Source organism: Polypterus senegalus, chromosome 1 (assembly GCF_016835505.1).
Source record: "Polypterus senegalus isolate Bchr_013 chromosome 1, ASM1683550v1, whole genome shotgun sequence".
Classification (NCBI taxonomy): domain Eukaryota; kingdom Metazoa; phylum Chordata; class Cladistia; order Polypteriformes; family Polypteridae; genus Polypterus; species Polypterus senegalus.
This window is the reverse complement of record NC_053154.1, coordinates 111,897,846-111,925,541: the sequence shown is the minus strand read 5'-3', so window position 1 is coordinate 111,925,541 and position 27,696 is coordinate 111,897,846. Positions and strand designations below refer to the sequence as shown.

General features: G+C 36.8%; 1 protein-coding gene across 11 annotated transcripts in view; it reads left to right on the top strand.

Annotated features, from left to right (window-relative positions):
- The window catches only part of dock10 (dedicator of cytokinesis 10), a 407,603-nt gene that overhangs the window by 217,032 nt on the left and 162,875 nt on the right, over nt 1-27,696 (top strand). For all 11 annotated transcript variants that reach the window (XM_039756196.1, XM_039756260.1, XM_039756213.1 and 8 more), the window contains exon 3: nt 3,312-3,401. In XM_039756196.1, coding sequence (XP_039612130.1) covers nt 3,312-3,401 — 90 coding nt within the window. The remainder of the gene's footprint in view (nt 1-3,311; nt 3,402-27,696) is intronic.

The following is a 27,696-nucleotide window of genomic DNA, read 5'->3' as shown; positions in this document are numbered from 1 at the left end:
CAACATGCGGGAACTGGCAGGAACACTCAATAAAACTGAATAAAAAGAAAAGCAAGTGACGGTGAGATACGAAGAAGGCAGCTTCGCCAGCGTTTGTGTGTCAGAACCCGGGGGTTGGGCGTTAGTATGCATCGTGGTACACTGCAGAGCTATAGCGCGTCTTTAGTGAAAACAGCCGTGTCAGATGGGGTTGTATGGATTGATTCTGAACGCGACTGAGAGAGTGAAAAGTGAATAAAAAAAAAAAAAAGCTAACCTTTACAAAGATCATAAATTGCACCGGCTGTTACAGACTGAAATCAAATGTATGTTTTATTCTAAAACAGTAAGACTAAGAACAGTTTACTTCTCAAAAGGGAGGGCGCAGGATCGAACCCGTGACCCTTGATCTCCTAAGCGGGGCTGTATCTATTGAACCACAGAGTCAGTTATAGTAAAGTGGTGTCAATGTAGCATGTTAAGGCGGCTTTCTCTTCTGCAGTTATATGTTTGAATAAAAGTGCAATTGTGTTATTCTTGTGAAAATGTTTCTTTGCTATTTGGACTTCAGGCTTCATACATTATATAGTTTATGCCTACATTTTGTCATCTACTACTAGAATATAAAAAAGTTTCTGTTTTAACAATGTGTTGACACAGATTACTGTAGAAACGGAACAGACATGAAATGCGTGTGTTCCAAACAACGATCTATTATTTCACTCTAAAACTCCACTTCACTCCCAGATACTCAATCAAGGCATGAGCTGAGAGAAGTTCGTGCACGTTCTAAATTGGTGGGGATGGAATAGCCGGCTTCTCTTTATCAGCACATTTAGAAGACAAAGGGCTGGCGGAGAGGTGTGAAGGGATTTAAGAAGCAGTTTAAGGTGGGACGGAATTACGAGTTTTTTCGTAGGCTCTGGTAATTCTAGTGTTAAGCCCTACTGAGTCCCAGCCTGGTGTTCTAAAAATCAGCTCAGTTTATGCCCAGGTTGTATTTATATTAATATAATACATTCCAGTGCATTGCAACATGTTCCAATGGTGAGCTGCACACAATGACGGCTTACATGAAGATGTCACTTCCTGTTCGGTGGTGTACACACCTCCTCAATCAATGTGTTTTCTTTATTTTCATGACCATTTACATTGGTAGATTCTCACTGAAGGCATCAAAACTATGAATGAACACATGTGGAGTTATGTACTTAACAAAAAAAGGTGAAATAACTGAAAACATGTTTTATATTCTAGTTTCTTCAAAATAGCCACCCTTTGCTCTGATTACTGCTTTGCACACTCTTGGCATTCTCTCGATGAGCTTCAACAGGTAGGTGGTCATGAAAATAAAGAAAACACATTGAATGAGGAGGTGTGTCCAAACTTTTGGCCTGTACTGTATATATATATATATATATATATATATTTATATATATATTTATATATATATTTATGTATGTGTGTGTGTTTGTGTGTGTATTTCCCTTTTCTTATGCATATAAACTGGTTAATTAATTTTTCTTTGCAAGCAATGTGAGTGTGGTGGTTGTTAGTTGTTGAGAAAAAATTATGCTGCACATAATTTTAATCACTTGCATGGTCTTTTTGGGAAAGAGTAGTTTCAAACCTTATAGTGATAGTGACCATCAGGAACCTCTACCTCTACTTTAGATTCCTTCTGTCTGTGTGAATAAATGTTCAATTTAGTGTCTCCTTATAATTACAGAATGAGACTAACCACAGTAATTTGGCTGTACTCTAGCACTAAATGACTTTTATGATTCAGTGTCACAAGGACATTTTTGCATTTTCTTTTCACTTAGCCTAATTCTTTGCTTGAAGACTGTGGAGACCCGTGGTCTTTTCATTCTTTTCTGGGCCAGGTTCCTGATGGCACCTTGTCTAATTTAGTGATCACATTTTAGAATTATTTAGTACAGAAAGGGCAGATGGGAGAACAACAGGGACAAGGGAATGCTTACCTTATTTAATCTGTGTTAATGAAATATTGAGTCTCCTGCCTAGAGCCTTTTCAACCATCTGTTTGTAGGAGAGCAACCACAAGAAAACTGGAGGATGGATGGCATGTTTTCTAAACATTACTAAAGGAGCTCAACACTTTACACTTTCCTTTACAAACAAAATCCATCTGTCATTTTCTTTTCCGTGCATGCTAGTTCCTGGGCATAATGGGTTGAGGCAAAGGCCTGTAGGAGGTACACTTTCCATGATATTCCTTGCATATTTATCTTTGAATCCTAGCTGATGTCCTGAAACAACAAGCATTATTAAATGAACTATAACACAAAATACTCTAGAAATTAGAATATAGAACAAAAATCATAGTCTTACCTGCTGCAATTAGTAAGCCTTTTAAAGCAGCAAAATGGTAACCCCGATACCTAAACATCCATCCATTTTCCAAACACTCTTCTGAGCTAAAGACAATGCTGGCAGAAGTAGTTGTAAGGGAGTAATAGGAGGAAACACTAGTGCAAAATTCATTACTATTCATAGTCGGCAGTAAGCTGGCATGAATGTCTTTGAGATATGTGAGGAAACAGGAGTATCAAGAGAAACCCCACACAGACACTGGGAAATGTACATACTCTACACAGTCAGCGTTTAGGCCAGTAGTTGAACTCTGATAACCACAGTTGTGAGGTAGCAGGGTGAATCATTGTGTCAACATCCCATCTCACATTCAACCTTGAACAAAGAGAAGATAAATAAATAAACAAAATATGGAGCAACGACAAACACTTTTAGAATCAGATTGAAGAGTCAGACGAAAACCTTATGACCAAATTGTAAAACACACTCTGCTGAGTGAGATAAGTCAGTGTCTTACATGGGCCCCTCACAACTTCCCACACCCATGGTTCAGTATTTTTCAGGATGAACCATTCTCTCCTGTGCCTGTAATGTTTGCTTCAGTTTTGGAGACATTGTCTATTTAGGCTGTCTGAGGTTCCTGATTTCAAAGATTGTAGTTTCTGATTCCCTCTCTCTAGATCTGCAACCTAGCCGAATAACTAGCATGCTGAAATGAGAAATACAGGTGACTCTGTCAAATCAGAAGCCAGTGATCATCCTCACTTACACACTCACTCAGACAGATAGAGATGCACTCAGTTACTCAAAGTCACATACACAAGCTGTGTTCATGCACAGAATCACCGAGACACACACACAAAAAAACTGCCAGTTTTTTGACTTCTCATTCTAGTACATTTTAATTAATATTTTGAAAAAAAAAATTGCACTGCTTCAATTAATGCCAACTTAATAACCAAGATGTAAATTCTGTGTGTTTGTTTATTTTATAGATCTCTACAGTGTCCTGGGATAGGCCGACATTATACTCAACAGTTCCTGAAGGGGCTGAAATGCAGGCTGAGAGTCTGCTTGTTAAGGAGGTAAGCCATTTAATGGTTGATTGATGTCAGTGTCATGCAGTCTGCTTTAAAGGGGTTAACATGCATATTTTTATAATTCCATAGGCACGATGAATATTAAATTGAAGTTTGCCATAATATTGTGAATAATATGCTGCTTCAAACAATGCAATAGTCACTCAGGACTCCCAAGTGCTGGGGAGCATCAGTGCTTTTCTGTTGTTTTGCCTCTTAAAATATGAGGTGTGCTGTCTAGGCTACAACACAGTAGAGAAGAACTCAGTTCTCCTGTTTTATTTGTCCTCTTAAGTGTGATTTCTCCTTACTGCTATTAGTTATCTCATGTCTCCTTGAACCCTGTACTTGACCTGCCTTTAAAATTTTCTTTACGTCACCTATCCGTAGAGAAGTTTGTTCATTCCTTACAAGTGAAAGTACACACCTGCCCCATATCAATTATAGGACCCCATTCTTTCTGTTTCTTCATAGTACATCATTGCCTGATTCCATGTCATATTATAGTACTAGAAAGAGTAATAATATTTTTTGTTTGTTGTTTGTGCATTTGGGCACTGTTTTAATAAATGCAAGTGGATCTAGCAGGGGATATCTTTTTATCAAGAGGAAGTTTATGGAGTATTTTCATCCCAATATGTTTCCTACTTTAAGAGTGACTACTAAATATACAGTACAGCTCAACCTGGTAAAATTAACAATATGGGTGGCTAATTACTTAGAACTGGGTTGTCTTTTCACCTGTGGTTCTCAATCCGCCAAGAGTTATCGGACATAATTTCATTATTAGAGCTCAAATTCAGAAGGCACAGTTTGTGTAGCAGAAGCTCCAGGACTAATTTTTTTATCTAAAATACCTGGAAGATTGTAACATCTGTTAAATTCTGAGTGCAATTCTGTGTCCGTCTTTATTTTGAAACAACCCAATTCCAAGGAACAGTTGCAGTTAAAATACCTGCAAGAACTCGTCACTAGTGATCACTTTTGTTTAGATGCCCCCACCGACTTCTGTAAGGAGTATGATTTCTTATTCATAGAACACATAACTCTCCTTTTCCTTCCCTAGTGCCTGCAGTTTCCTGTATGCTATCTGCAACCTGTTTCGGTCATATAAGCAGTTTTTTGCTTGAAAATTGTTCAGAAATGAATTTCACCATTGTAAGAAATTTGGCGTCAGCTGTTTCACTTTGTAAGTTGAAATCAGAATTTGTACCGAATGTAAACTTTTACATGCATTCTTTTCCTCCATTTCCTAATATTAAAAATACAGAGTTATTATAGTGGAAAATTGTCTGTAGGAAGGAAAGGGAGGAGCTTGAGAAGATTAAATTACTGCTATACAAAATGAGGCACAGTACAATTGGACTACTTTTCCAATAAGAAATTGTGGAAAACATTGTTGAGATAGTTAACTGAGCATTCCTACACAGCTTTTAAAGCTACAAATTACAGATAATTTATATAGTACAAATCAGTAATTGTTTGATACATTAAAAAAAACAGTTGCATAATGGCATTTAATGAAGCAATTTTTCTTACTTTGAGAAGACAAAGGGTCTTGCTTGTTGTTGCTGTAGGCTTTGAGGTCCACTGTTTTCTAAATGGAAGAGGAGTAAGATTGATGAGCAGGATTATCAGGTACTACATCCTTTCCTGAAATAAAATACATTAAACACATCTTGTGGTGCTTAATCAATGGCTAAGTGGAGCAACACCAGGTCATCATTGAAAGCAACATATAAAGCCTCTCATTCATTCACATTTAATATATTTTAATTTCCATCATTAACACATAGGACCAGTGTGTACCGTATTTGCACTTTTTTAGTTATTTAATATTTGCTTTTATCAGTCATTGTTTTGTTTCATTGGCCTAGGAGAGAAGACTCCTACCAATACTTGCATAAAATGAACTTTTATTAATGCATGACCATAATAACAAATTTCTTTTGTTTAAAAGTGACAAAACTCAAATCAATATTGTCACTTTTAACATGAATGAAAAATTCATTTTTGTGAGCAAGAACTTTACTTCAAATTTTAAATCCCACGACCCAACATTCCACAGAAAATTGCATGATCATTAACAACTTTAATTGACATGAACTTCCAGTGGTAATACTTCCCACTTTTCTCATAAGTGTGTTTAATGGGCTGGCTCAGCAGTTTCAAATGTAAAAAAATAAACTTAGATGTACTGTATATATCATATCTATATAATTTTTCAGGTCAATTTTCCTTTTTTATTTTTTAATCAGTAACAGTAAGACTGACAGTATTGCTGAGAACGTTCAGAATTCACAGATTTTAAAGTTGATGTTAGTTTTTCTTAATTACATTCTTCTTGTAATGGTATTTTTTGTGGTCTTATAGTTTTCGCATTCCCAAATCCTGATACTTATCAATGTCCCCTCCAAGATAAGAAACTCAATGGCTGTTTTCAATTTAGGAGAAAACTAATTTCACATTTAGGTTAAGCACATTCCATAAAAACACCACACTATTTATTTTAATCTATTGTGGGCTTTATTTGAAATTTTGTCTAAAGTAATTTTTAAACTTTGGGAACTGGGTCTTTGCCTTTTGAAAAAAGAAAATTAACTTTTTTTCTGTCTCTGATTTGACTAATCCCTTTTTAAATGTGAAATTTAATTTTTTAGGTTGTTGGCAGTCTCAAATTTTAGCCACAGACAGAAACACAAAATACTAATTTCCTCACATTATGTGTGAACTTATTTTATTCAAAATATGTCAGTAGTTTTATATCATACATCAGATTTCCTTTTTCTTATGTTAGCTTTATTATTTTTATTTTCTCACTATTTTTAACCGTTTACCTGTTATTTTCTCATTACTATGGAATCAATGGTTTAATCTCCATGAATGTGAAAGTTAAAAAAAAAAAACATAATTTCATTATTCATCCACTCAGCAGTCATTAAAGCCACTTACTCCAGGGGGAGAAAGAGCACATTATTTCTGCATTATAGGAGGGGAGTTAGTCACAGATGGGTTGGACATAAATGTGATATACAGTATGCAATATATTTTAATGGTGGAGTGTAACTTTCTTCTGGCTTGAAATATGAAGAGTTTTGACTAGGAAAACTTTGAATTTTGAAACTGAATACTGAAATTGAGGAGATATACATGAAAACTTACTGCCAAAATGTGAATTTTTTTTCTGCTGAAGCAAAAGACTCTGCAAGAAAAATCTAATAAAGCCTTCTTGTAAAGCTCTTTTGGGCACTGTTGTATCACTACTGTATATTCACACCATGATGGAGCTGGCAGACAGTGTCAGATGAAGCTCAGAGGACACGACTTTTTCAGTTTTCTATCTACAAACAAAATCACATTTTAGCAACAGAAATCTTTCCTGAGCACCAAGAACTACAGAATTCATCAGCAGTGGATTCTCCAAGTGAAATTTTAATTGTTATGGATTCAGTGACTCGGATATTAAAGTTTATGAGAAATATATTATTTTCCTGGAACCTAAGTTATTTGATGTTTATTTACAGCTACCCACACTACTGGAGAAGCACAGTTGCTCTTCATGTTTGTCTAAATGACATTGTCCTTCTGGAAAAATGAAAGGGTCCTTTGAATACCTGGATACAATTTTCAGTCGAACGTGAAGGAAGCTCTCCTTGTCCCTCTGCTCCAACCAATGACAGATACCAATCAGTTTAGTGGACTACTGTCACTGAAAACCTGGATAAAAGACTGGCATCTGCCCCACAAGATTTGCTTCGTTGATCATTTTATCTCACTTAGGTGGCGGTCACTGTTTTCAAGTTTGATAGTAAACCTCTAATTCATAAGGCGCATCATACTATCTGTAAAAATTGAAAATCCATTACAACATGAAGCCCCTCAAAAGGAGCACTTCCCTTGTAATATCTGTTTATCCAGAGCTGTTGCTAAGCAGACATAATGTTTTAATAAAACCTTATTAAAAGTAAAACTATTCCATCTCAAGTGTTTCATTCTTTGATTAGCTGTATGCCCACTTAATCAGCTTAATCATGCCTTACTATACAGTATGTAAGGCCCCTTCATCATAAGTAATCTCACTTAGCTAAGCCTGGTTTTACATTTCTTACAATCAGATGGTTATGTTCAAGCGATGCAAACTCTCATCTTTGAATCTCACTTCCAATTACAAATTTGTACACACTAAACGTCAGGAGAGCTGAGGTGGAAGAAGAGTAGAATATCTCTTTTTGACTAATGATAACTGGAAAAATGCTTTAGGAAAATTTTGATCTATTCAGTATATTACCCTTTCTGTAACATATGCCTCTGCTCTTCATGTTTATGTATGGCTATTCCAAGAATAATTTCACATTTTTTGAGACATGTTAATTTACATATTGATAGTTCTTTAAACACCCGAGATGTGGAATTCATCATATTTATATACAGCTTGTGTCTAGTCAAAAAGGACATATCTTACTTCTGCTTCACATTAGCAGCTTAAAATATAATCTTTTCTGGATCAATCTATCACATAACTATTTCTTAACAACAATCTGCCATTTGAGTCAAAAAACTATAAATAGAATCTTAAAAGAAACTTCTTTATCTCAAATGCAGAAGGGAAGTGCAATTGGTTTAAACAATGTTCCTTCTTCAGGTTTGCTCCTCTGTTGTAACCATTGTTTGAATAACGAACATAAAAATCCTTGACATTGCTCTGAAGGAGTGGTCTGATGTCAAGAGATTCCCAGAGGCAAGGGCTAAATCAGGATGGTCCAGCAGAGAGCAAAGCCCCATTTCAAGCCACCAGTTGAAAGATGAAGCCACACTGAAAGAGTGAGAAGCACTGCCTGTGCCAGTGTAAAACCATTTGGCTTCTAGAAGTCAGTATGCTCCTAGAAAAGGATAGAGCCACTGCTAAAGAGTTCTGGTGGAAACATGTAATGATACCCAAGGAATGTAGAGATCAGGCAGCTCAACAGACAATATAGATAGAGTGAAGCCAATAAGGGAAATTAAAAGTTTGCATTACCTCCTTTCTGATAGATGGCAGCAAATAGCCACTAGCTCGGGTAGGTGGGATCAGGTTGCTTGTTCAAAAAAATCTATTTAATACCACAAAGAGGACAAAGAAAATAACATAAAGACAAGATGTTGTCATTCTAGTACCAGAAAATAGCAAAAGGCGTTAAGCCTTCAAAAATACCCACAGAAAACAGGCCATAATCCTAACTGCCCTGCTCTGGGTTGCCTGACCCTTGGAAACTGGAAGGCTAAACAAATAGAACTGGCAAAATAACTAGAAAGGTCCCAAATATATAAAGAATATCAAAAAAAAAGAAAAGAAAACTGGAAAAAATTCAAGCTGCAAGATAATGACAAAACAAAATTCTTTATGAAAGGTTTTTATTAACAGAAGGGAAAATAATAAGAATAACAAAAATGCTTAAATAAAGCAAAAAAGAGTTACCTAAGGTAACCAAGTTCATTCTACAATCTGAGAGCAGTAATCCAAGAACAAGAGCAATTAGTCCTAATAATGACTCAAAATGCCAACTGGACAGTTGGGGTATATCCATCAAACCCTTGTCTAGTCACAAAAAATGCAAATATAGAATCTTTAAAAATAAAAAGCTTTATTTTTATAAAAATACTCTGTGTCACAAAATAAGTTTAGAGGTTCATAAAAGGCTAAAGGATTTGCCTGAAACATCAAAGACAGTCCAAAGCAAACAATGTCCCAATACACAAATCAAATATCCAGTAATGAACAAAAGCACAGAAAAATCATACAAGACACTCACAAACACAAATGCATTCAATGAACTGCAAGGGATGGTTGGTTTTCCTTAACTTTTATAGGGCACCCTAGATGGTGATGAATAGGTGTCCCTGCCTCCTGGGGAACCACTTGTAAAATACAAAAAAAATAATCAAAAATGACATACAATGAATGTGTACACTAGCTTGAACCTTGCTGAAAGTTAACATAATAAGAATAGAATTAGCAGAACATGCATAATTAGACAATAAACCAATTAACAATATTGAAAAATGAAAAAAGGCAGAAAAAAAGAAATTTAAATGTAATTCAGGGAAACCTAGCTAAAATAGTACCATATGATGAAAAACAGAAAAGCTAACCAAAGCAGAAGTCAAAAATCGGGATGTCCTAATTAACAACCTGGTGTCCCTTGTGCAAAAGTAAGGCATCCTAATTGTGGAATTGATTCTGGTGCTTGACTAATAGTGATTCTAAAGTGATGTTTAAGGTGGTTTTAGGAGCCAGAGTCAAGAGTTGAGCTGAGGAGAAAGCTCATATTAAGCGAGGAAAAGAATCTACGCTCAAGAGCACTGACCTGCTACTATTTTGTTTTATGTAATTTCCAAGCAGATTTGAACATTTTGTTTTTAAATGTTCGTTTATCTTTGTGATGGTGGCATTTTCTCAACTACATTTTATAGGAGTTATTGCTGTTCCTACAGACATTTTTGCAATTTTTTTTTTATGATAGCTGGCATATTGTTTACTTATGGCTATTGCTGGTCATTTTGCTTGTTATGTCATTTAGATGACAGCATAGTAGGCATTGCATTCTAGCTTTGTGATATCTGGAGAAAATATTGTCTGTTCTTTGCTCTGTGTTTGATTAGGAATCCTTTCAGGTTAGTTTTGGCATCAGACTCCTACTTTGGTTGTTCCTACTCGTGCTGATTTTGTCTGAGTGTTTTTATTTTTTACTTTAGTTTCTGAATCTTAGCTTGGTCTTAGACTTTGTTTTCTGCCTGCTCCTTCTAGCAATTCTTTACTGGTCCTTTATTTTTCTCACCTCTGCTAGTGACAAATCTATTTTTTTAGAGGGTCACCACTTATGTTTGGGGTTTAAAGACAGCAGGTGAAAGGCCTTTTGACTTTGGGAAATTACGTCCACATCTAAATAGAGTGGCAGGAGGCAGCTGCTTAGTTAACTTGTGCTCCCTGCCCTTTGTAACAAAGCATCATTTTAATTTTTGTACTGTACATTTAGAAAGAAAGATAGTTAAAGATTTTTAGCAAAGTTGTTTTTTTTCCAAATATCTTGGGTTTTGTGTGGTCGTGAAAGCTGTTTTTCTTTTCTTTTTTAGATACACTGGCAAATTTTTTATCCAGTTTCATCAGAAAAGCATTTTTTCTTTGCCTCTTATTGCTATTATTAAAGTTACACAGAAAGTACGATCACCCAAAACAACTAAAAATATTCTTAACTTCATATCAATAAAATAGCTGATATAGTGTTATTTGAATACTGATTTCATCCAGTATACCTGCATATACAAATAATTTCCATGAACTGTGAAAAGACAGTTTATAAAAACAATATAATCAAGTATAATAAACCAATTAAATAAGTTATAGCTAAAATAACTCGATGATGTGTATTTTTTTAAAAACAGGTTACAAAAAATGTTTTTGACATGTCATGTTGGTTTAACAACAACATTTATTTATATAGCACATTTATATACAAATAATGTAGCTCAAAGTGCTACAAGTGGGTTTAACATAATATAATTAATTTTACATAATACACTTAATTTATTTTATATAGAAGTATTGTTATTTCAACATATATTAAAAAAATATTAAGCATAATTAAATAATTCCTTAATTAAACAACTTTATCGTGTCCAACTGGTGTACCTGTATGTTTTTATTTTTATATAACATCCATTTTTTCAGTGTCACGTGTGTTACCATTTCAAACAAGAAACAAAGCTTGCTTAATTTGTACCCTGATTATTTCTAACCTAAGCACAAACTCATGCTGGACAACAAATTCATGAGTAGTCAGTTTGTCTTTTTGTTACTTCTTATCTTTCACATGTAGCATATTTATATATAATAAATATATCAAAAGAGAGAGTGAAAGATAACATTTCAGCTGTGAGTTTTCAAGATATTTGTGTGTTTTTTTATTCCTGAACATGATTTGAACTCCTTCTCCTTCAGGGGGGATGTCTATGTATGAGAATGTTGAAGTGAGACACAAAAATTCAAAAAGTAATCACTCAATCTAAATGAAAACTAGCACAGTTAATAGCATTGTAAAAATGCTAGGTGCTTGCTAATTTTGAGAAAAAACACTCCAGTAGATTTTCCTTTATAGAGATAATGAACTTGGATTTTTGTGCATACTATAATGATTTATAGTATTTTGCTGTGAAGACCACAGTTTTATACAGGGAACTGTGACTAACAAAAGAGCGCCATTTTTAAACATTAATGGGTGTGCGTGCTCTCTCAGCTGTAAAGTTGGTGGTATAATTGGGGTGAAGCTGCTGTCTTTCTCAATTGCTTCATTTTCTTCCTGCGCTGTGTGATTGAGATGCTGCGCCCACAGTGGCTTATAAGAACGAGTTGGCACAAGAACTGGGAAAAAAGAAGAGGGGAAAGGAAGAATAATAAGACCAATCAGAAGAAAAGGTGGAGGTTAAAGGAAGAAGAGGAGAAAGGCAGGAATGACAGAGAGACAGTTTGTGCAGACGAGAAAAGCCAGACAGTTGGGAGGAAGTCTCAAGTGGAGCATGTGAACGGCGCCTGGGGGCTGATGCAACTCCAGCTGAGTGACCTGGGAGCTGGAATGGCTGAAATGCTGCTCGGTTGTAGTGACTCGCCGAAGAGAGGCAGCTCGACTTCAGTGGAGTGAGAGGCTGAGAGAGATGTTCTGTGGGTGGTGCCATTGACCACAAGAACACAAGCCAGGCAGTGAGAGTTGGAGGGTAGATGGGGTACCCTGCCTAGAGCCAGAGAGGGCTACAGGGGTTCGAGTCTAGAAGCAATGATGAAGGTGGGCTGAACTGCCGGTTATGTGCCTCCTTGATTGGAAGGACCCCCTCTGGGTTAAGCCAAGGAGAAGTCTGTTTTTAAGAGAATGCACCAGGACTCATGCTTTTAAGGACAGCTTCCTTCTTAACCTCATTTTAATGGATTATTTATTTGATTGCTATAACATTATTTTTATGGATTATTTAATTAAACACTGCACTCTTTGAACAGTATTTTCTTTGTTTTTTTTAATAAAAGCACTGAGCACTTTACATCTTCCCCTTACTTGGAAATGTTATCAGCAGCCGTGGGTTCAAGAGGCTCACAAAATGAAAGAGGAACCATGGAGCCAACCTACACCGTCACAGAAACGTCATATGTTGGACTACTTAGATTTTATACTTGTTCTTAAGTTGTTAATCTATTCTCAGTATTGTGTTTTGTTACGATAATTTTTGCCTATCCACTTTTTCAGTCGGGTCCAATGAATGAACATTATGTACAATATAGCTTTTCAGTTTCAAATTTAATCAATGCTTCATCTTTAGCCCAATCCACCTGTACATTGTTTAGCTCAAGAAAGCAAGTATTTCACCAAAGTTTTATTTTTTCATGAATATAAATGTAACATCTTCAATAAAGAAATAGTTTCAAGATATGGTCTTTTTTTATTCCAGAATCAGTAAAAAAAAGCCATGTCCATGCCTTTGTTACAAACACACCATTGGTATGCTTTCTTTTTTATAAACTTTAAAAAAAAAGTACAAATATCCAAACACTTGCACACAATCAAGCACACATTAGTCCTGTTTGAAACAATAACAATGAAATCATGATAAACCTGACATAGACAGACGTCAGACACAAGTTCCAAGCACACAGGCTTTTTATTCTGATGTGGGAAACGTTTCCCACCTGCACAACACAGTACAGCAAAGCACCAACAGGTAAATATACATAGCACTTTCTTTCTCTTCTTTTCTATCTCTCTTTCTCACACTCCTCCTCCAGCAAGCTTTGTCCCTCTTCCTCCTGACTCCTGCTCCCCGAATGGAAGCAGGCGACTCCTTTTATGTTGCACCTGGGAGTACTCCAAGTGGCTTTTTAGCGAGGTCCAGAAGCACTCCCATGTGTGGTGGAAGCCTGACAAAGTAGGGCTCTACAGCTCCCCCTGATGGCCTACATGGAACCTAGCAGGGCTGTGCCAAACTTCAAATCCCATGCAGCCCTGTTGGGATCCGAGGAACCACTGTAATGGGAGCTGCAATCTAGTGCTCCATGGTAAGCAGTGCCTTGCACATATCAGCTCCCCAGTCCTTCCTTTAAGAAGGTGTCCTGGCCATGTAAGGGCCCTGGCCATCTGTTACAATGTATAGCTGAATTTTTAAGTGTAAAGCCAATGATATGAGACTTCTAGTCATTGGGTATATCAGACTTGCCAACAGCTATTGCTGATCTCGTTGCTAGACCATGCAAATTTATAATGAGTAAAAATCACTGGGTTTATCACATTAAACGACTGTAGTCCAACCTTCCAGCATAGTTGTGCTCTCCCTCCTTTTGTGAAAGCCAATAATGTGCTGCCTGTCAGAGCCAGCACAAAGGGTTAACAGGAATTGGCAAGTTCAGCTGCAATCTTGGCCCTTTTTTATTTTCCATTCAGTCATGGACAAACAGACAAGCTTCTCTTCTGTTTGACTGGACGAAAGCACCCAAGTTCATTATTATTTGCCACTGCATTATATGCATTACACGTATGAATTAGCATTTATTGGTTGGCAGATCTCGTTCATACAGAGCCTCCCACTATGACTAAAGACAAAAAATGTCACATTATGCGACTGGCTTCAAAGGAGTGACCCAATAACTGCCTCTGACTCGTTAAGAAATTTGCAAATGAAGGCTAAAACTGATAGTCACTGGAAAAATCATGTTATGTGGTTTGGCCTAAAGCTGCATTGTTAGGTCTGTATACTGTATGCTGAACTTAAGTGAAATACAAAAAGAATGGAGAGTCTTTGCACTTTTTAATCTATGTCTAGAAACCTTTAGAAAAAGACCCATCTCTGTAATTTATGTCTGAGTCAGTATAATTACAATTACAGTATATGTAAATCTGTGAATTGTTTGTACTTTTTGCTTTTTTGCTGGAGTTTTAGTGGTTTCCTTTTTTATTTTATTATTGCTGTTACTGTGCTCTGCAGAGGGCTGACATCCTGCCCGGGGTTTGTTTCCTGTCTTGCGTCCTGTGTTAGCTGGGTCTGGCTCCAGCAGACCCCTGTGAGTCTTTAGTTAGGATATAGCGAGTTGGATAATGGATGGATGGATGGATGTTACTGTGCTTTGTACAGTTGACGTACTCTCATATGAAAGGTGATATGCAAGTGAGACTTTTTCTTCTTTGTCTTATTCTTCATCTAATTTTTATCATTGTGTTTTAGTTTGTTTGACATAATGGCCCTTAGTGTACAATTTACACTTTTATTATATAATTAGTGGAAATTTAACTTGTATTGTTCCTAACAATTCATTTAACTAACTGCATTGTATCATGATAAGAAATACTGTAGCAGTACTATAAAAAAATTCCATATGCATTTTAAAAGCAGTACTCAAGGCTTTAGTCAGCATTTTACATTCCTGTGTTATTTAATGCAACTCATATTTTATTTGATAATACTCTCTTTCAGATCATTCTGTGATGAATGTAATTGAACCTTATTAAAAACTAAATAAAACAATATTCTTGCTTTGTGAATATCCATATTTAAAAATTGCTTTCATTTACAGCCATGTAGCAGTGACCTAAATCAGTCACTAGCATTTTTGCTCAGATAGTCAGAAGGCCAGAGCCTCTAACTAGTGTCACAATTCATTTCACAAGCTTTAGTGGTTATATTTACAAGCTCTGAGTCAAAGCTGTTTTGGCCCTTGAGGAAGGTGGCTCCTCACTCATAGCCTGAAAAGCTTGTACACCTCAAAGAATAAAAAAATGAAGTCTGGAGGCAGTCTTTTGTGTTTAAATAGAGCAGCTGAAGCAGCAGCCAATGGAGGTTGCTCTACTGCAAGAGCACTTCCTGTCTCTTAGCTCATGATGGTCCAGGCCACCTTTATTTTTTTCACTGTTCAGTTGGTAAATACTGCCTCTAGCCTTTTGCTTTCGACTGTTTTCACTTTAATGGTACTCCTCCTGAACAGCATTCTGTCTAATTTAGGAGTCAAACAGTAAAATGTGTGGGCGGCATGGTGGCGCAGTTGTAGTGCTGCTGCCTCGCAGTTAGGAGACCCGGGTTCGCTTCCCGGGTCCTCCCTGCGTGGAGTTTGCATGTTCTCTGCGTGGGTTTCCTCCGGGCACTCCGGTTTCCTCCCACAGTCCAAAGACATGCAGGTTAGGTGGATAGGCGATTCTAAATTGGCCCTAGTGTGTGCTTCGTGGGTGTGTTTGTGTGTGTCCTGCGGTTGGTTGGCACCCTACCCAGGATTGGTTCCTGCCTTGTGCCCTGGGATTGGCTCCAGCAGACCCCTGTGTTTGGATTCAGCGGGTTAGAAAATGGATGAATGGATAGTAAAATGTGCAGTCAATTCCACTTGCAGTATCACCCAGTGACAGACCTCATGTGTTTTTTAGAACAGATCCGTTTTGTTGGCTGTTTTATAACTGCAACATGATAATTTTTATCCATTCAATCTATTTTATTCATGTATCTATTTTTTCATAGCAAACACTATTAAAAAGCAATTAGCAGGATTTAATGGGTGTTTGACAAGAGATACCTTGGAAGCAGGGCTGGATTAACCTATTTGGGTGACCTTGGTATATGACCTGTCTGAGCCTCCTACCCCTGCCCATTTGGTTGTGTTGGGGTTATTTAACATAATTAGATGAAAAAAATATCAGTGATATCACAAATGAATTATTCTCAAGCCCAAACCTAAACAAAATAGAGCATATAGCACTTTGCAAACTATATATAGTTGCACAATTTGAATTTTGTCAGAGCATTTTTGTGGAAATAGAAGCTTTTTAAATTGTTATAAAGGTACAGTATGTGCTGCCCTTGTTAGTAGCTGGGTTTGACTGTTTCCCCCTCTAGTGGACATTTTGGGAAGTGTCTTTGGAAGTTATTGAGACTTGTGTGTTTCGAAACTCCTAAACTTTCATAGTCTTCCCCCTTTCTTCTTCCTCGTCTTTCGGCCTCGGTCTTTTCTCCTGTTAGGGGTTGCCACAGCGGATTATCTCTCTGCATATGGATTTGGCAAAATTTTACACTGGATGACCTTCCTGACATAACTCTCCCTATTTATCTTGACTTGATACCGGCATGAAGAAACACACTGTGGCTGGGTTAGTCTTCCCCCTTTCAGTGTCTTCAAATTGTGCAACTATATATAGTTTGCAAAGTGGTATATGTTCTATTTTGTTTAGGTTTGGACTTCAGAATAATTAATTTGTGATGTCACTGCTATTTTTAAAAAAAAATATTAAAAAAAAAAATTACATTTTAGAAACTTGTTGTGTCTTCTTTACCAAGGTGTCAGTGTGTTTGGACTAGGTTCGGTCTTCTGAGATGTGGACACATCAAGGTATCTGAAAACTGTTCACCCTGTCCACCTGAGTGCTGTTATACCGTGGGGATGTTAGTACCTCTTCCGTTTTCTCCCTGAGTCCATAATTAACTATTTTGTCTTGCTCACATTCAAAAGTAAACTATTGTTCTGACACCAGGTTCTGACTTTCCACTTCATCCAGGTGAACCTGCTCATTGTTGTTAGATTACAGGCTTAAAACAGCTGTATTATGAGCAAACCTGATAGTGATGTTAGAGTCATGTGCAGCTGTGCATTAGTATGTGTAGAGGGAGCACAGCAGTGGGCTCAGAGCACAGCCCTGTGTTGCACCTGTGTTGAGAATGAGGGATGATGACAGGGGTCTGCATGTCAGTAATTTAAAAATCAGCAAGTCAATGATGGTGCTGAACAACAAAGGACAGGATCAGGAGTTTTACCAAAAGGTTTAATGTAAGCCCATTTTCAAGATATTTATACCCCGAATTAAATCTTCCTTCAACAGTGCATTTAAAGAGTTACAGTCCTGTTTCATTTTACTTGATTCTGGTACTTTATATCACTCTTTTAGATAGCCTGTTGTTCTTAGCCACACTAGTTGGAGATCTTGTGTCTTTGGCTGACTTGCAGTTTCATGGATTCCCCTACAGCTAGCAGTGAAGCTACTCCTTTGATTGATGGAATGTTAGTGCATTCTCTTGCTGTCTCATTGTTGATGCTATCTTGTGGCTGACACAACTTCTTTCCATTTCATCACCTTGGGTAGGAAAATCGTTAAATCAAATTTATCACTATCACTATCACTATCTGAAAAGGAACAGGATGATCTTTCTCTGGTAGTTTTGTGGACATAAGAAAGTTTTCACTCCATCCAAGAAGTGAGGTTTATAATTCATGGTATTGGCAGGGATGATGCTACAGATGTTCTCAAAGCATCACAGCAATAATTACCAGGATCTGCAAAGCATGATGAAATCTTTAAGCATGTTAGGTGGCCTTCAAATTATGCAAAGTGCATTTGACCCTAAACATTTCTTTATATACAGCCAGCTAACTCGTTTGAAGCACAAGTGACCTTTAAATTCTCAAAAAATGTCTTTCCAGCATCTCAAAGTCCATGTAATTTACGAGAGCTTTGTTTTATATTTTCATTTACTGTGTGGAGACAATAAATGTAATTGTAATCACTTCTATTTCTTAAATTCGTTTCTGGTGTTAAATCAACATTGGTAACATATATTAAATGATTTGGTTCATAGATTTTCTTTCATTCTTAGGGGCCATTCCCACTTACAGTAGGTCAACTGCTTACTTGCACAATTTCGCACCACTTTATGTGCCATTCTTGATTTTATTATTTGTTAGCAGTTCTGTAAATGATGCAAGTCAATCCACCCTGATAGTTTGACTTCTTGTGATTTTATTTTAAAAATAATTTCTAAGCAGAATGTTTTGCCCTTGCTTAGCTATTCACTTGAATTGTAATTCTAGATAAACATTTGGCTGGTGTATCGCTAACACACAGATTCAGGCCTGTGCATTCTTGCAAACCACCCTTAACATATTAAGGGTTTTCTGCTACCTGCATTTGGTGGTCAACCGCATGTCTTGAGTCTTTTAGCACAGGAATTGATGACATATGCATATAACAAAAATAAGTCGGTCAAACAAGTAAGAAACTCACATATTTTATGTTTACAAATTCAGAAGGTTTTCTGAACCATTATTTAAGTAACTCTAACTCAAACATCAGAAGGTAGATACTAACACTGTTCTTTTACTCCTTTGGTAATCATTAAATAAATAAAAATATCTTTATGGCCCTGACACACTACAGTGGGTCATTACTTCCATTCATCTTTTGTCTGAACCTACATAGTCTAATTTTATGGTTGTGAAGAGCCAGAGCATATGCTGCCACCAAAGAGCTCAAGGCAGAAACCAGCCTGGACAGGGCACAAGTCTATATAATATGGCACACACTCTAAGAGAGTCTGTTATGTGCATCAGTTAATCTAGCATACTTGCCTTTAGGAGACAGAAAGAAAACTGGACTGCGTGGAGAAAATGTACCTAGACATGAGGAGAATTTACAAGGGGCTAAAGCACATTCACTTGGAACTGTCAGGAAATGGCATAAACCACTGCATCACTCAAGATACTACTGCCTTTAGATTAGATTAGCAACACTTTATTAATCATATGGGAATTGTCTGATGCATACAGCAGCAGAAGCATAAAAACAAGAATCCAGACTCCCTGGACAAGTAATACAACTAATCAATTTATAAATAAATATATAAAGTACAAAAATTTCAAACTGAACATATAGAGTACGTCAGGAGGAAGCATTGAATTGCCTGATAGCAGTGGATAGAAGACCCCTGGAGGTTTTTCTTAGTACACCAGGGTTGAATGAACCTGTGGCTAAAACTTCCTGTAATCAGAATATAAGTTTAATGTCACTAGGCTCTGTACAAAAATTATTTTATAAATCCACTCACATGTACAGGCCAGGGGCTCTCAGCATTCAGAACTGCTAGGCAAGCATTTGAAGAGAGAAGGGTACAACTAGGAAAATGGGCATTGTACTTATTTCTGTATGTTAGAGATGAAACTGAAGCCTCTCCTTGCCTTGTTTGGAACCTAAGTAAGGGCCTGCATGTGGAGAAAACAGTATAAAAGACTTGGACAGCAGCCAAACACCTCAAAGCCGACGGATGGATGGGTGATAACGTCATCCGTCCTGAAAACCTTTTCATCGCAGCAACAAAAATGGCAAACTAAAGTGTTGTCAGGGCTTCCTTGTCATGGCTTCCTCATCTGTAATGCTGTGTAAATCGTCATTAAAGAAAGCTAAGTTATTTTCTCTTATGTGATTTTTTTACCACTGCTTTACCGCGTATCACTATGGGAGGAATATCGCCTTTTTACATTATATCTATATAGTTTTGGGTTACTTAAAATGCCGCAATTATAAAAGAACTTATTCCAACTAGGGAGCTATCGCCCCCTACAGGAAACACTTCCCCAACAGGGCGCCTCCTTGAGGGAATGGGGGGGGGATTTTTCATGATAGTATCCTATGTGGCCACCATCCTGTTTTCCATAACATCTTAAAGTATATCCAGTGTTTGCCTTGTAATGGAGTAGGCTTTCTTGATAAGTTTGTTCAGACATTATGAATCTTTTGAGTTCAAGTTGTTTCCCCAGGAGACTGCAGTGTAGAACAACACACTGGCCACTATGAACTGGTAGGACATTTACATGACGGCCATATCAAGTTATCTCAGCACCTGCGTAGAAGAATACTCCTAAAAAATTACTCCAAACTCTATTCCCACCACCTATTGTACTATTCATTAGTGGAAATGAAATTCTAAACTAACTGTCCATCCATACAGAAGGTACAAAGTATCATAGTAAAAACAGTAGTTTTATCTGCACTGAAATGAATGTCATCATGTGCTTCCTGTTAAATATACATTGCTCAAAGAATTAAGGGAACACTTAATCATCACAGTCTACCACCAAGTCAGAAGTCAGTTTAGCTTCAGGGTTATCAATCTGTCCAATTAGGAAGCATAAACAATTGTGAATCAACTTCACCTGCTTTGGTGCAAATCATAGTGACAACTGGTGCACTTGAGAGGAAACATGCAAGACAACCCTCCAAAAGGGAATGGTTTTCAGGTGTTGGCCACAATTGCTCTTTCCTTATCCATCCTGACTGATTCTTCTCTAGTTTTGCATTTTGCTAGAGTCCTTGTCACCAGCCATTTTAGGTAGTCCATGTCCTCTAAGATGAAGAAGGTTTGCTGTGTCTTCCAACAAAATCTCAAGAGCATGGAGGAGATACCTGTTACACAAGGAGCGTCTGTGTGATTTGGTAAAAGGTGTATTAAAACATTTTTGGACCCTTGTCAGCCCATTACAAAGGTTAGTTTCCCACAAAGTCCCCATTGCTCGAGACTAAGCAGATTTAATTCTCTGAGTCTACCATAGCAAGAAATGTCCTGAAGTCTAAGGACTTTCTTGTAACGTGGTGACTAGAATTACACACAGTACTCTAGACGGAGGCTCATTAGTGTGTTATATTGTCTGAGCATAACATCCCTTGATTTATATTCAACAGTTTTTTTTTTTAAATTAACCTAATATTTTTATTTTTTAATTGCTTCTGCGTGTTGATTAGATGCTGAAAATATTGTGTCAACATAAACAATTAAAGCCTTTTCAGAGATTGCTTACTGTATGACAGTGTCTCCCATCTTGTATTTATAATTTATGTTCCTTTTGCCCGTGTGTACCACTTTGCACTTTTATAAATTAAACTGTTTTTTCTAGATGTTTGAGCAGTTCTGAATGTTGTCTAGGTAATTTTGAATTAATTTTGCTGCCTCCTCAGTGTCTGCCAATCCTCCAATTCCATCTATGAATTTCACAAGTTTACTAACTGTAACATTCCCAAGGCAGACCCTGAGGGACTCCACTGAAGATGAACATAGAGTATTCTCTTCTTATTTGCACTCTTTGTCATCTGCCAGTTATCTAACTTGAAATGAAGTTTTATAGGTTACCTCTGATGCCAACAGCCTATTGTTTCAAAATGTATCTTCAGTGTGGGACTTTACTTTTGAAAGTCTAAATAATAATTATATTGTATGCTTTGCTTTTGTTAATTGGTCTAGTAACTTGCTGAAAGACTGGTTAGGTAAGATCTTCCTTTCAAAAATCCATGCAGGTTAATTTTTAGTACATTATTTCCATATAGTTACTTTTCTGATTATTTATTATATAATTATTATATAATTTTGGATGGCAAAGAAGTATGATTTGGTCTGTAATTACCAAAATATAGTTTGTCTTCTTGTAGACTGGAGTCACATTTGCATCTTTCCAGCCTCAGGTACTTCTCCTTTCTCAAGCGATTGCTCAAATATGCCTAATAAGGGTTTATAGGTGACTTCTTTTGTTTCTTTTAGTACAGTTTATAAACCCTATCAGGTCCATGGGTTTTATTAGTCTTCAAGCACATCTGGCTCTTCTATTTTAAAATCTATGAACTCTGAGCTTTATATTTTTGAATGTGGCTTTCCATTTTTTCTTTCTTTACAAATACTTTTTCTTTGCTATTCTCTTATTTTCAATTATTTCTTCTTTTGTGTCGCTGAGGTTTCTTAAATTCTCTTTTATCATATTTTTTCTTGCTTATTTTTTGACTTCATTAGTAATTTTACTTTTCATTTTTACTGTCGGTTTTATAATAAACTCACATGCTTAGCTGCATTTTCATTACAGCTTACTGGGCCACAACATTCCTCCCAAAGACACAAACAAAACTCGCTACTACTAAGCAAAACACCAAGTTAGACACCCCTAACTTAAATGTTAATTTCTGTTCTGGAGTCTCTTACATGTCCTAAGATCTCCAAAACCAGCCCTTGACCACACGATGAGGCTAGATGCTGAATTTATCAGTAGACATACCCGTACATGGGCATTGTTACAGTTCTAGCAACAAGTCACTTAATTGTAATATACCACAAATGAACAACCTGTTTTTCTGCCTCAACTTCTGAACAAAACTTTGTACATTAGTCAGCCTTCCAGTTTCATTTTCTGCCACTTTCTCTGTTCAAAACTGAAACAGTAAGATTTCTCCAAATTTCTGTCCGCAGCATTTGCATTCCTCATCCAACCACTGCATGTTCATTACCACTCCAGAGAGTCCTAACTAAAAAGTTATTTTACACAAAATAGATAATTACAAAGTATAATATCTGTATAATTTATAAATTCCAAGCAGCAGCAGTATGGTTGCCTTAGCAGAAAAATGTCAACAGCTGTCTTCTTTATGCATTCCTAATCCAGCAAGTTTTAAGGGGTTCAAATGGTAAAGGAAATCTTTTCAATAATGTGTATCCTAGAAGGGAATTAACATGACATGCTCCTGCTTGCTGACCAACAAACGTGCAAAGATGTGCCATAGTACCAGCTAGAATCTGGTGTCTCGGTGCTACAATGATCATGAATGTCTGCAGCTGATAAGCAAGTTGTAGCTTCACTCCTGGTTGGAAATTCTTGTTGTGTCATTCTGGAAAAAAAAAAACAAACACCCATGCTATAAACAGGAACCAGGGCCATTTATTTACTCTGCCATATAATTTTGCAGGTGAACCTCATGCCCCATGTAGTCTTTTTCCTTTTGTTAATGTTTGTGCTTTTGTTAATACTAGCGTCTTACAATTGGCCTTTTCTCCAGTTTTCTCTAGTCTTTCCATGCAGTGTACATTTTTTACATGAAAGAATTCAAATTATCATTAATAATTTTTTTTTTCAGTTATTGTTTGGAAATTTTATATTTTTCCTGTTGCTCTGCCACTCCATTCTTGTTTTGCATTGATTGCCGCAATCTTGAGTGTGTAGCATTACTATTTTTATGATGATGCTACCATCATCCATCTGCTGATGTCATCTGCATGATGGTATTTAGGCCGTCCCACATAATTCTGTTATAACCAATATGTGAATTCAAAGAGCGTCTTGTGTGCTTATTTTTGTTATGTTCCTACTGGTTACTGAATCTCTACTTACATTAAAAGAACTCTTTGATTGGTTTCATTGCCAGTTAGGATTAGTGAATGATCTGCTAAGCTTTTTGGTTTATTTTGACTAGGGCTGGGCGATATGGCAAAAAAAAAAAATCTAGGTTTTTTCATAAAGTTTGACCAATTCACGATTTCGATTTCGATTTTTTTTATTGTGTAACTAGTCAACTTAAAACATTACAACAACATGACTTAAGTAACATTCTCTTTATAAGTAACTTGAAAAACCATCTGGTTAAGGAACATTGTATTTTTAATGGCCATGCCATACATAAATTGGTCAACAAGGTGTAAATAAATGTAAAACAAATTCACAAGTTAAATATCTTTGCAGAAGATTTGAATGAAATATGAAAGTAAATATTTTGCAATTTGAATTAAACATTAAATACTTCTGAATATATAGTAAGAAAATAACCATTTTAACCAATGTAAACATTACATCAGTCAACTCAAAAAGTTATGCAAATTTTCAACAGTAAACAAAAAACAAACAAAAAAAAAAAGATTTGAAATAGCAGTTCATTGTACTTTGACAGAAATATTGTAAAGAGCTTTCTCCTTCATAACTGCAGAATATGAATCTATAACCAACAAACTCATGTTAAGTGATTGGCACTGTTATTACAAAAGCAAAACAATAATAATCATCATCATCATTTCAGCTATTAATGAAATAACATCTGAATAACTGCGATTTTAATGCTTGAATTATTAATCATACTTACCAATGGCATTGTGAAGACGATGTCCAAATTACTGAAGATGGGTCCAGTCGTTCATCTTCATTGCTTTGATCATGTTCGTTACACTGTCCGTGGTCACGCACACCTGTCGATCCTCCACAAGCTTCCAAGACGCCAGCGCATCTTTAAGCCCATGACCAATTATTTCCCCAGTATGATCGTCAGGAAAATAACATGTCTGAAGGCAAAAACTTCGCAGTTTCCATTCTGCATCAACATAATGGGCTGTAAGGCTCATGTAAGGCTGAAGAGTACGACTACTCCACAGGTCAGTCGTCGTAGAAAAAAAAGATGCCCTTTCAAGCTGCTCCGCTACTTTTCATGTGTTTCAGTGTACATTCGGGGAATAGCTACGTCTTTGAAATATTTGCGGCTCGGCAACTTGTATCTTGGATCAGCAGTGTGTAGCATTTTTATGAACCCTGGCTTTTCGATGGTGTATATGGGAACCATGTCCTTAGCGATATGAAACGCCACAGCATCTGTCATTTCTTTCCATCGGGGGCGCCTTTTTGTCTTATGGAACGGAATTGGAAAATGATACCGCTAATGACATCTGGCGTTTTGCAATTTTAGGTGGACCTTTTGCACTTGGACTTGGCTTGTTTTCAGCTCTTAACTCTGAGCATTCTTCCCATTCAGCTTGGTGCCTTTGTCGCAAATGTTGGAATAAATTAGTGGTGCTGCCACTGCCGGTTGAAACTGACTTTCTGCATATTTTGCATTTGACAAAAGTTTGTTCGACGTCTGAACTCTCAAACCCGAACCATTTCCAAACCACAGAGGAAACGTTACTACCTTTCTTTGGCACAAGGTCATCCTGACGTGAAGAGCCGTCCATCTCTATATTATTTCTGTAGCCTATTACGTTCCTTCATAGAGCACTGTACTCACAGGTGAGAGGTTAATTAGGCGCCATCATGTGTTCGAGTCGGACAAGCCTCTTAATTATTCTGCCATAGGTGCAATTACAATGTATCTAATTTTTTATTAAAAAATCGCGATACCTCGATTTAATAAAAAAATAAATCGTCTTAAAACGTAAATTCAAATTAATCGAAAAAATCAAAAAAATCGCCCAGCTCTAATGTTGACCTATATCTTACTCTCCCAGGCCTTCCAACATTTTCTGCATCCTTTTGAGATCAGAACAGTGTTCTTTTGAGCATGTTGTTTTGGATTTAGTTTTTGGATTTTTTGACTATGCACTTAGGTTTTGGGTTTGTTTTTGGGTTTTGGATTTTACCTCAGGTTTTCTTTACTTGGGTACTTTTGCTTTCTCAGTTAGTAACCTTGGCCTTCAAACTTAATATTTTTTGATTTTTGCCTTGTGGACATTTTGTTTTGTAATCATCTGCTTTTTTTACTTTTTTGCTTTTTTTGCAAATTGGAGTTTTGGAGCTTGTTTTGTTTTCTTTTACTTTACTAGGTTTAACAAAAATTATATAACTTAATTGTTTTGTTTAGTGGCTAGGGTTTTGGCAAACCACAAGTGGTCAAGAATAATCGCAGTACTGAAACTTATAGGTTGCTTTGATTACGTCATACATCACACATTCCCATGTAACTCTGGTAGAGCTGCCTATGCATGGTAGACATGGTTCATTTCTGATTAACCACATACCCAGAATGGTTCACCAGGGAGGGATAAAGGGTAATTAAACTTGGCATTGAGAACCTGCTAACTGGAAGTAAAATATTAGCATATAAGAAATTTTACAAAATAAATCACACTGTAGTTAGTTTACTATATAGGTGCAGTTTATTGCTTATTATTGTTTTGTACTGATATTTCCTTTGTATTTTGTTCTTTACTCTTTAGCCTTTGATAATTCAGTCAATTGTTTGCCTACTGCAATACAAGGACCTATCACTTAATTCTTTGAGGTTTCATGTTTGCAGTTCTACTGTAATTCAGCTGCACAAATCCCTTCAATGCTGCATTTAAGTATATACAAGCTTGTATGTCCTATCATGAAGGGAAGGAAGATTTTGTTAAGTGATGCCTTTATTTCTCACTGAGAATAACAGATTGAATGATGATGCCTAAAAGGCCAAAGACTTCTCTTCCAAACTTTGAGTTCTGGCCTGTTCAGCACATTAACATTAGAATTACCAGAGCCTATGAAAAAACTCGTAAATCCGTCCCACCTTAAATCGCTTCTTAAAACCGTTCTCACCTCTCCGCCAACGTCTTTTGTTAGTCTAAATGTGCTGATAAAAGAAAAGCTGCAAGTAGCCGGCTATTCCATCCCCCCACCGACTTAGAACATGCACAAACTTCTCCCAACTCATGCCTTGATTGATTTTCTGGGAATGAAGTGGAGTTTTAGAGTGGAAATAATAGATCGTTGTTTGGAACACACGCATTTCATGTCTGTTCCGTTTCTACAGTAATCTGTGTAAACACATTGTTAAAACAGAAACGTTTTTTATATTCTAGTAGTAGATGCCAAAATGTAGGCATAAACTATATAATGTACTAGCAAAATACCAGCGCTTCGCAGTGGCGAAGTACTGCCTTAAAATTTTTATTAAGAAGAAAATTAAACCTTTTTAAACTGAGGGAAAATATGCCAATAATTATTTAAGGATCTCTTTATATACCACATGGTGAGTTCGGCCCTCCAGTTGCAATATGACCAAGCTGTGCGCTGAGCTTACTCTTAAGCATGCAACGTACAGTTGGCCATGTGAACAGTAATCTTGTTTCAAATCTCACAGCTTGGATTGCTGCTGTCATAATCGGTTTGAGTTTCATGGTTTGCTTCAATTACGACAGTATTTGCAGGACTTGTGTTGAAGTGACATTCGGCAACTGTCAAGCGTTGTAAGCATACAACCAGTTTCATCGATAACTTCACATCCAGCTTTTGAGAGTTTAAACATCCATAAACATCAAAGTGTCCACTACTGAAATCATCACCTGTGAATCTAAGATGTTTAAGAGGCATTGGCGGTTGTCGGAAGGTGTAAAATATTTGGCCATTTCGGTACACTTGAAAGCGACAACCGAACAATTCAGTGGAAGCCGTCAACTCACATGCAGAACCATAGGTGAAGGGCTTAAACATTTCACTGTTATAGTGCTCCTGTGTATTATAATTATCTCTTGTACCGTCATCAGTCCACACCTTGAACCTGTCCCAGTCATTCAATACATAAGACACAATGTTCCTCCGGATATCAAGAGTGAGCCTGATATGTCCGTGCAATATGTAACAAAGAGAATGGAAAAGGTAGGTGCCATCTCCGGGCATGGAAACCACTCGGTAAGTGACAGTTCTTTGATCGATGGTGATCACCTCTATAGACATGTTAATAGGGGTACGGTTGGAATGATAAAGGAAATGGATACCTGAACAATGTAAAGTAAGTCTAAAATACCTACACAATAACTATAATCGTAATAAAAGAACAATAAAACAGCGGAAAAGCCATGGATTAAATGAAAAGGCTGTAGTTATCAGCAGGGAGACGTGAATCCCATGGCAAAGCAAGGAAGGGAATGTAGAGACCAGAGCGACGGACGGCCTTATATATGGGGGACCCAACGCCACCTCACATGGTGACCGAGCTGCAGGCTA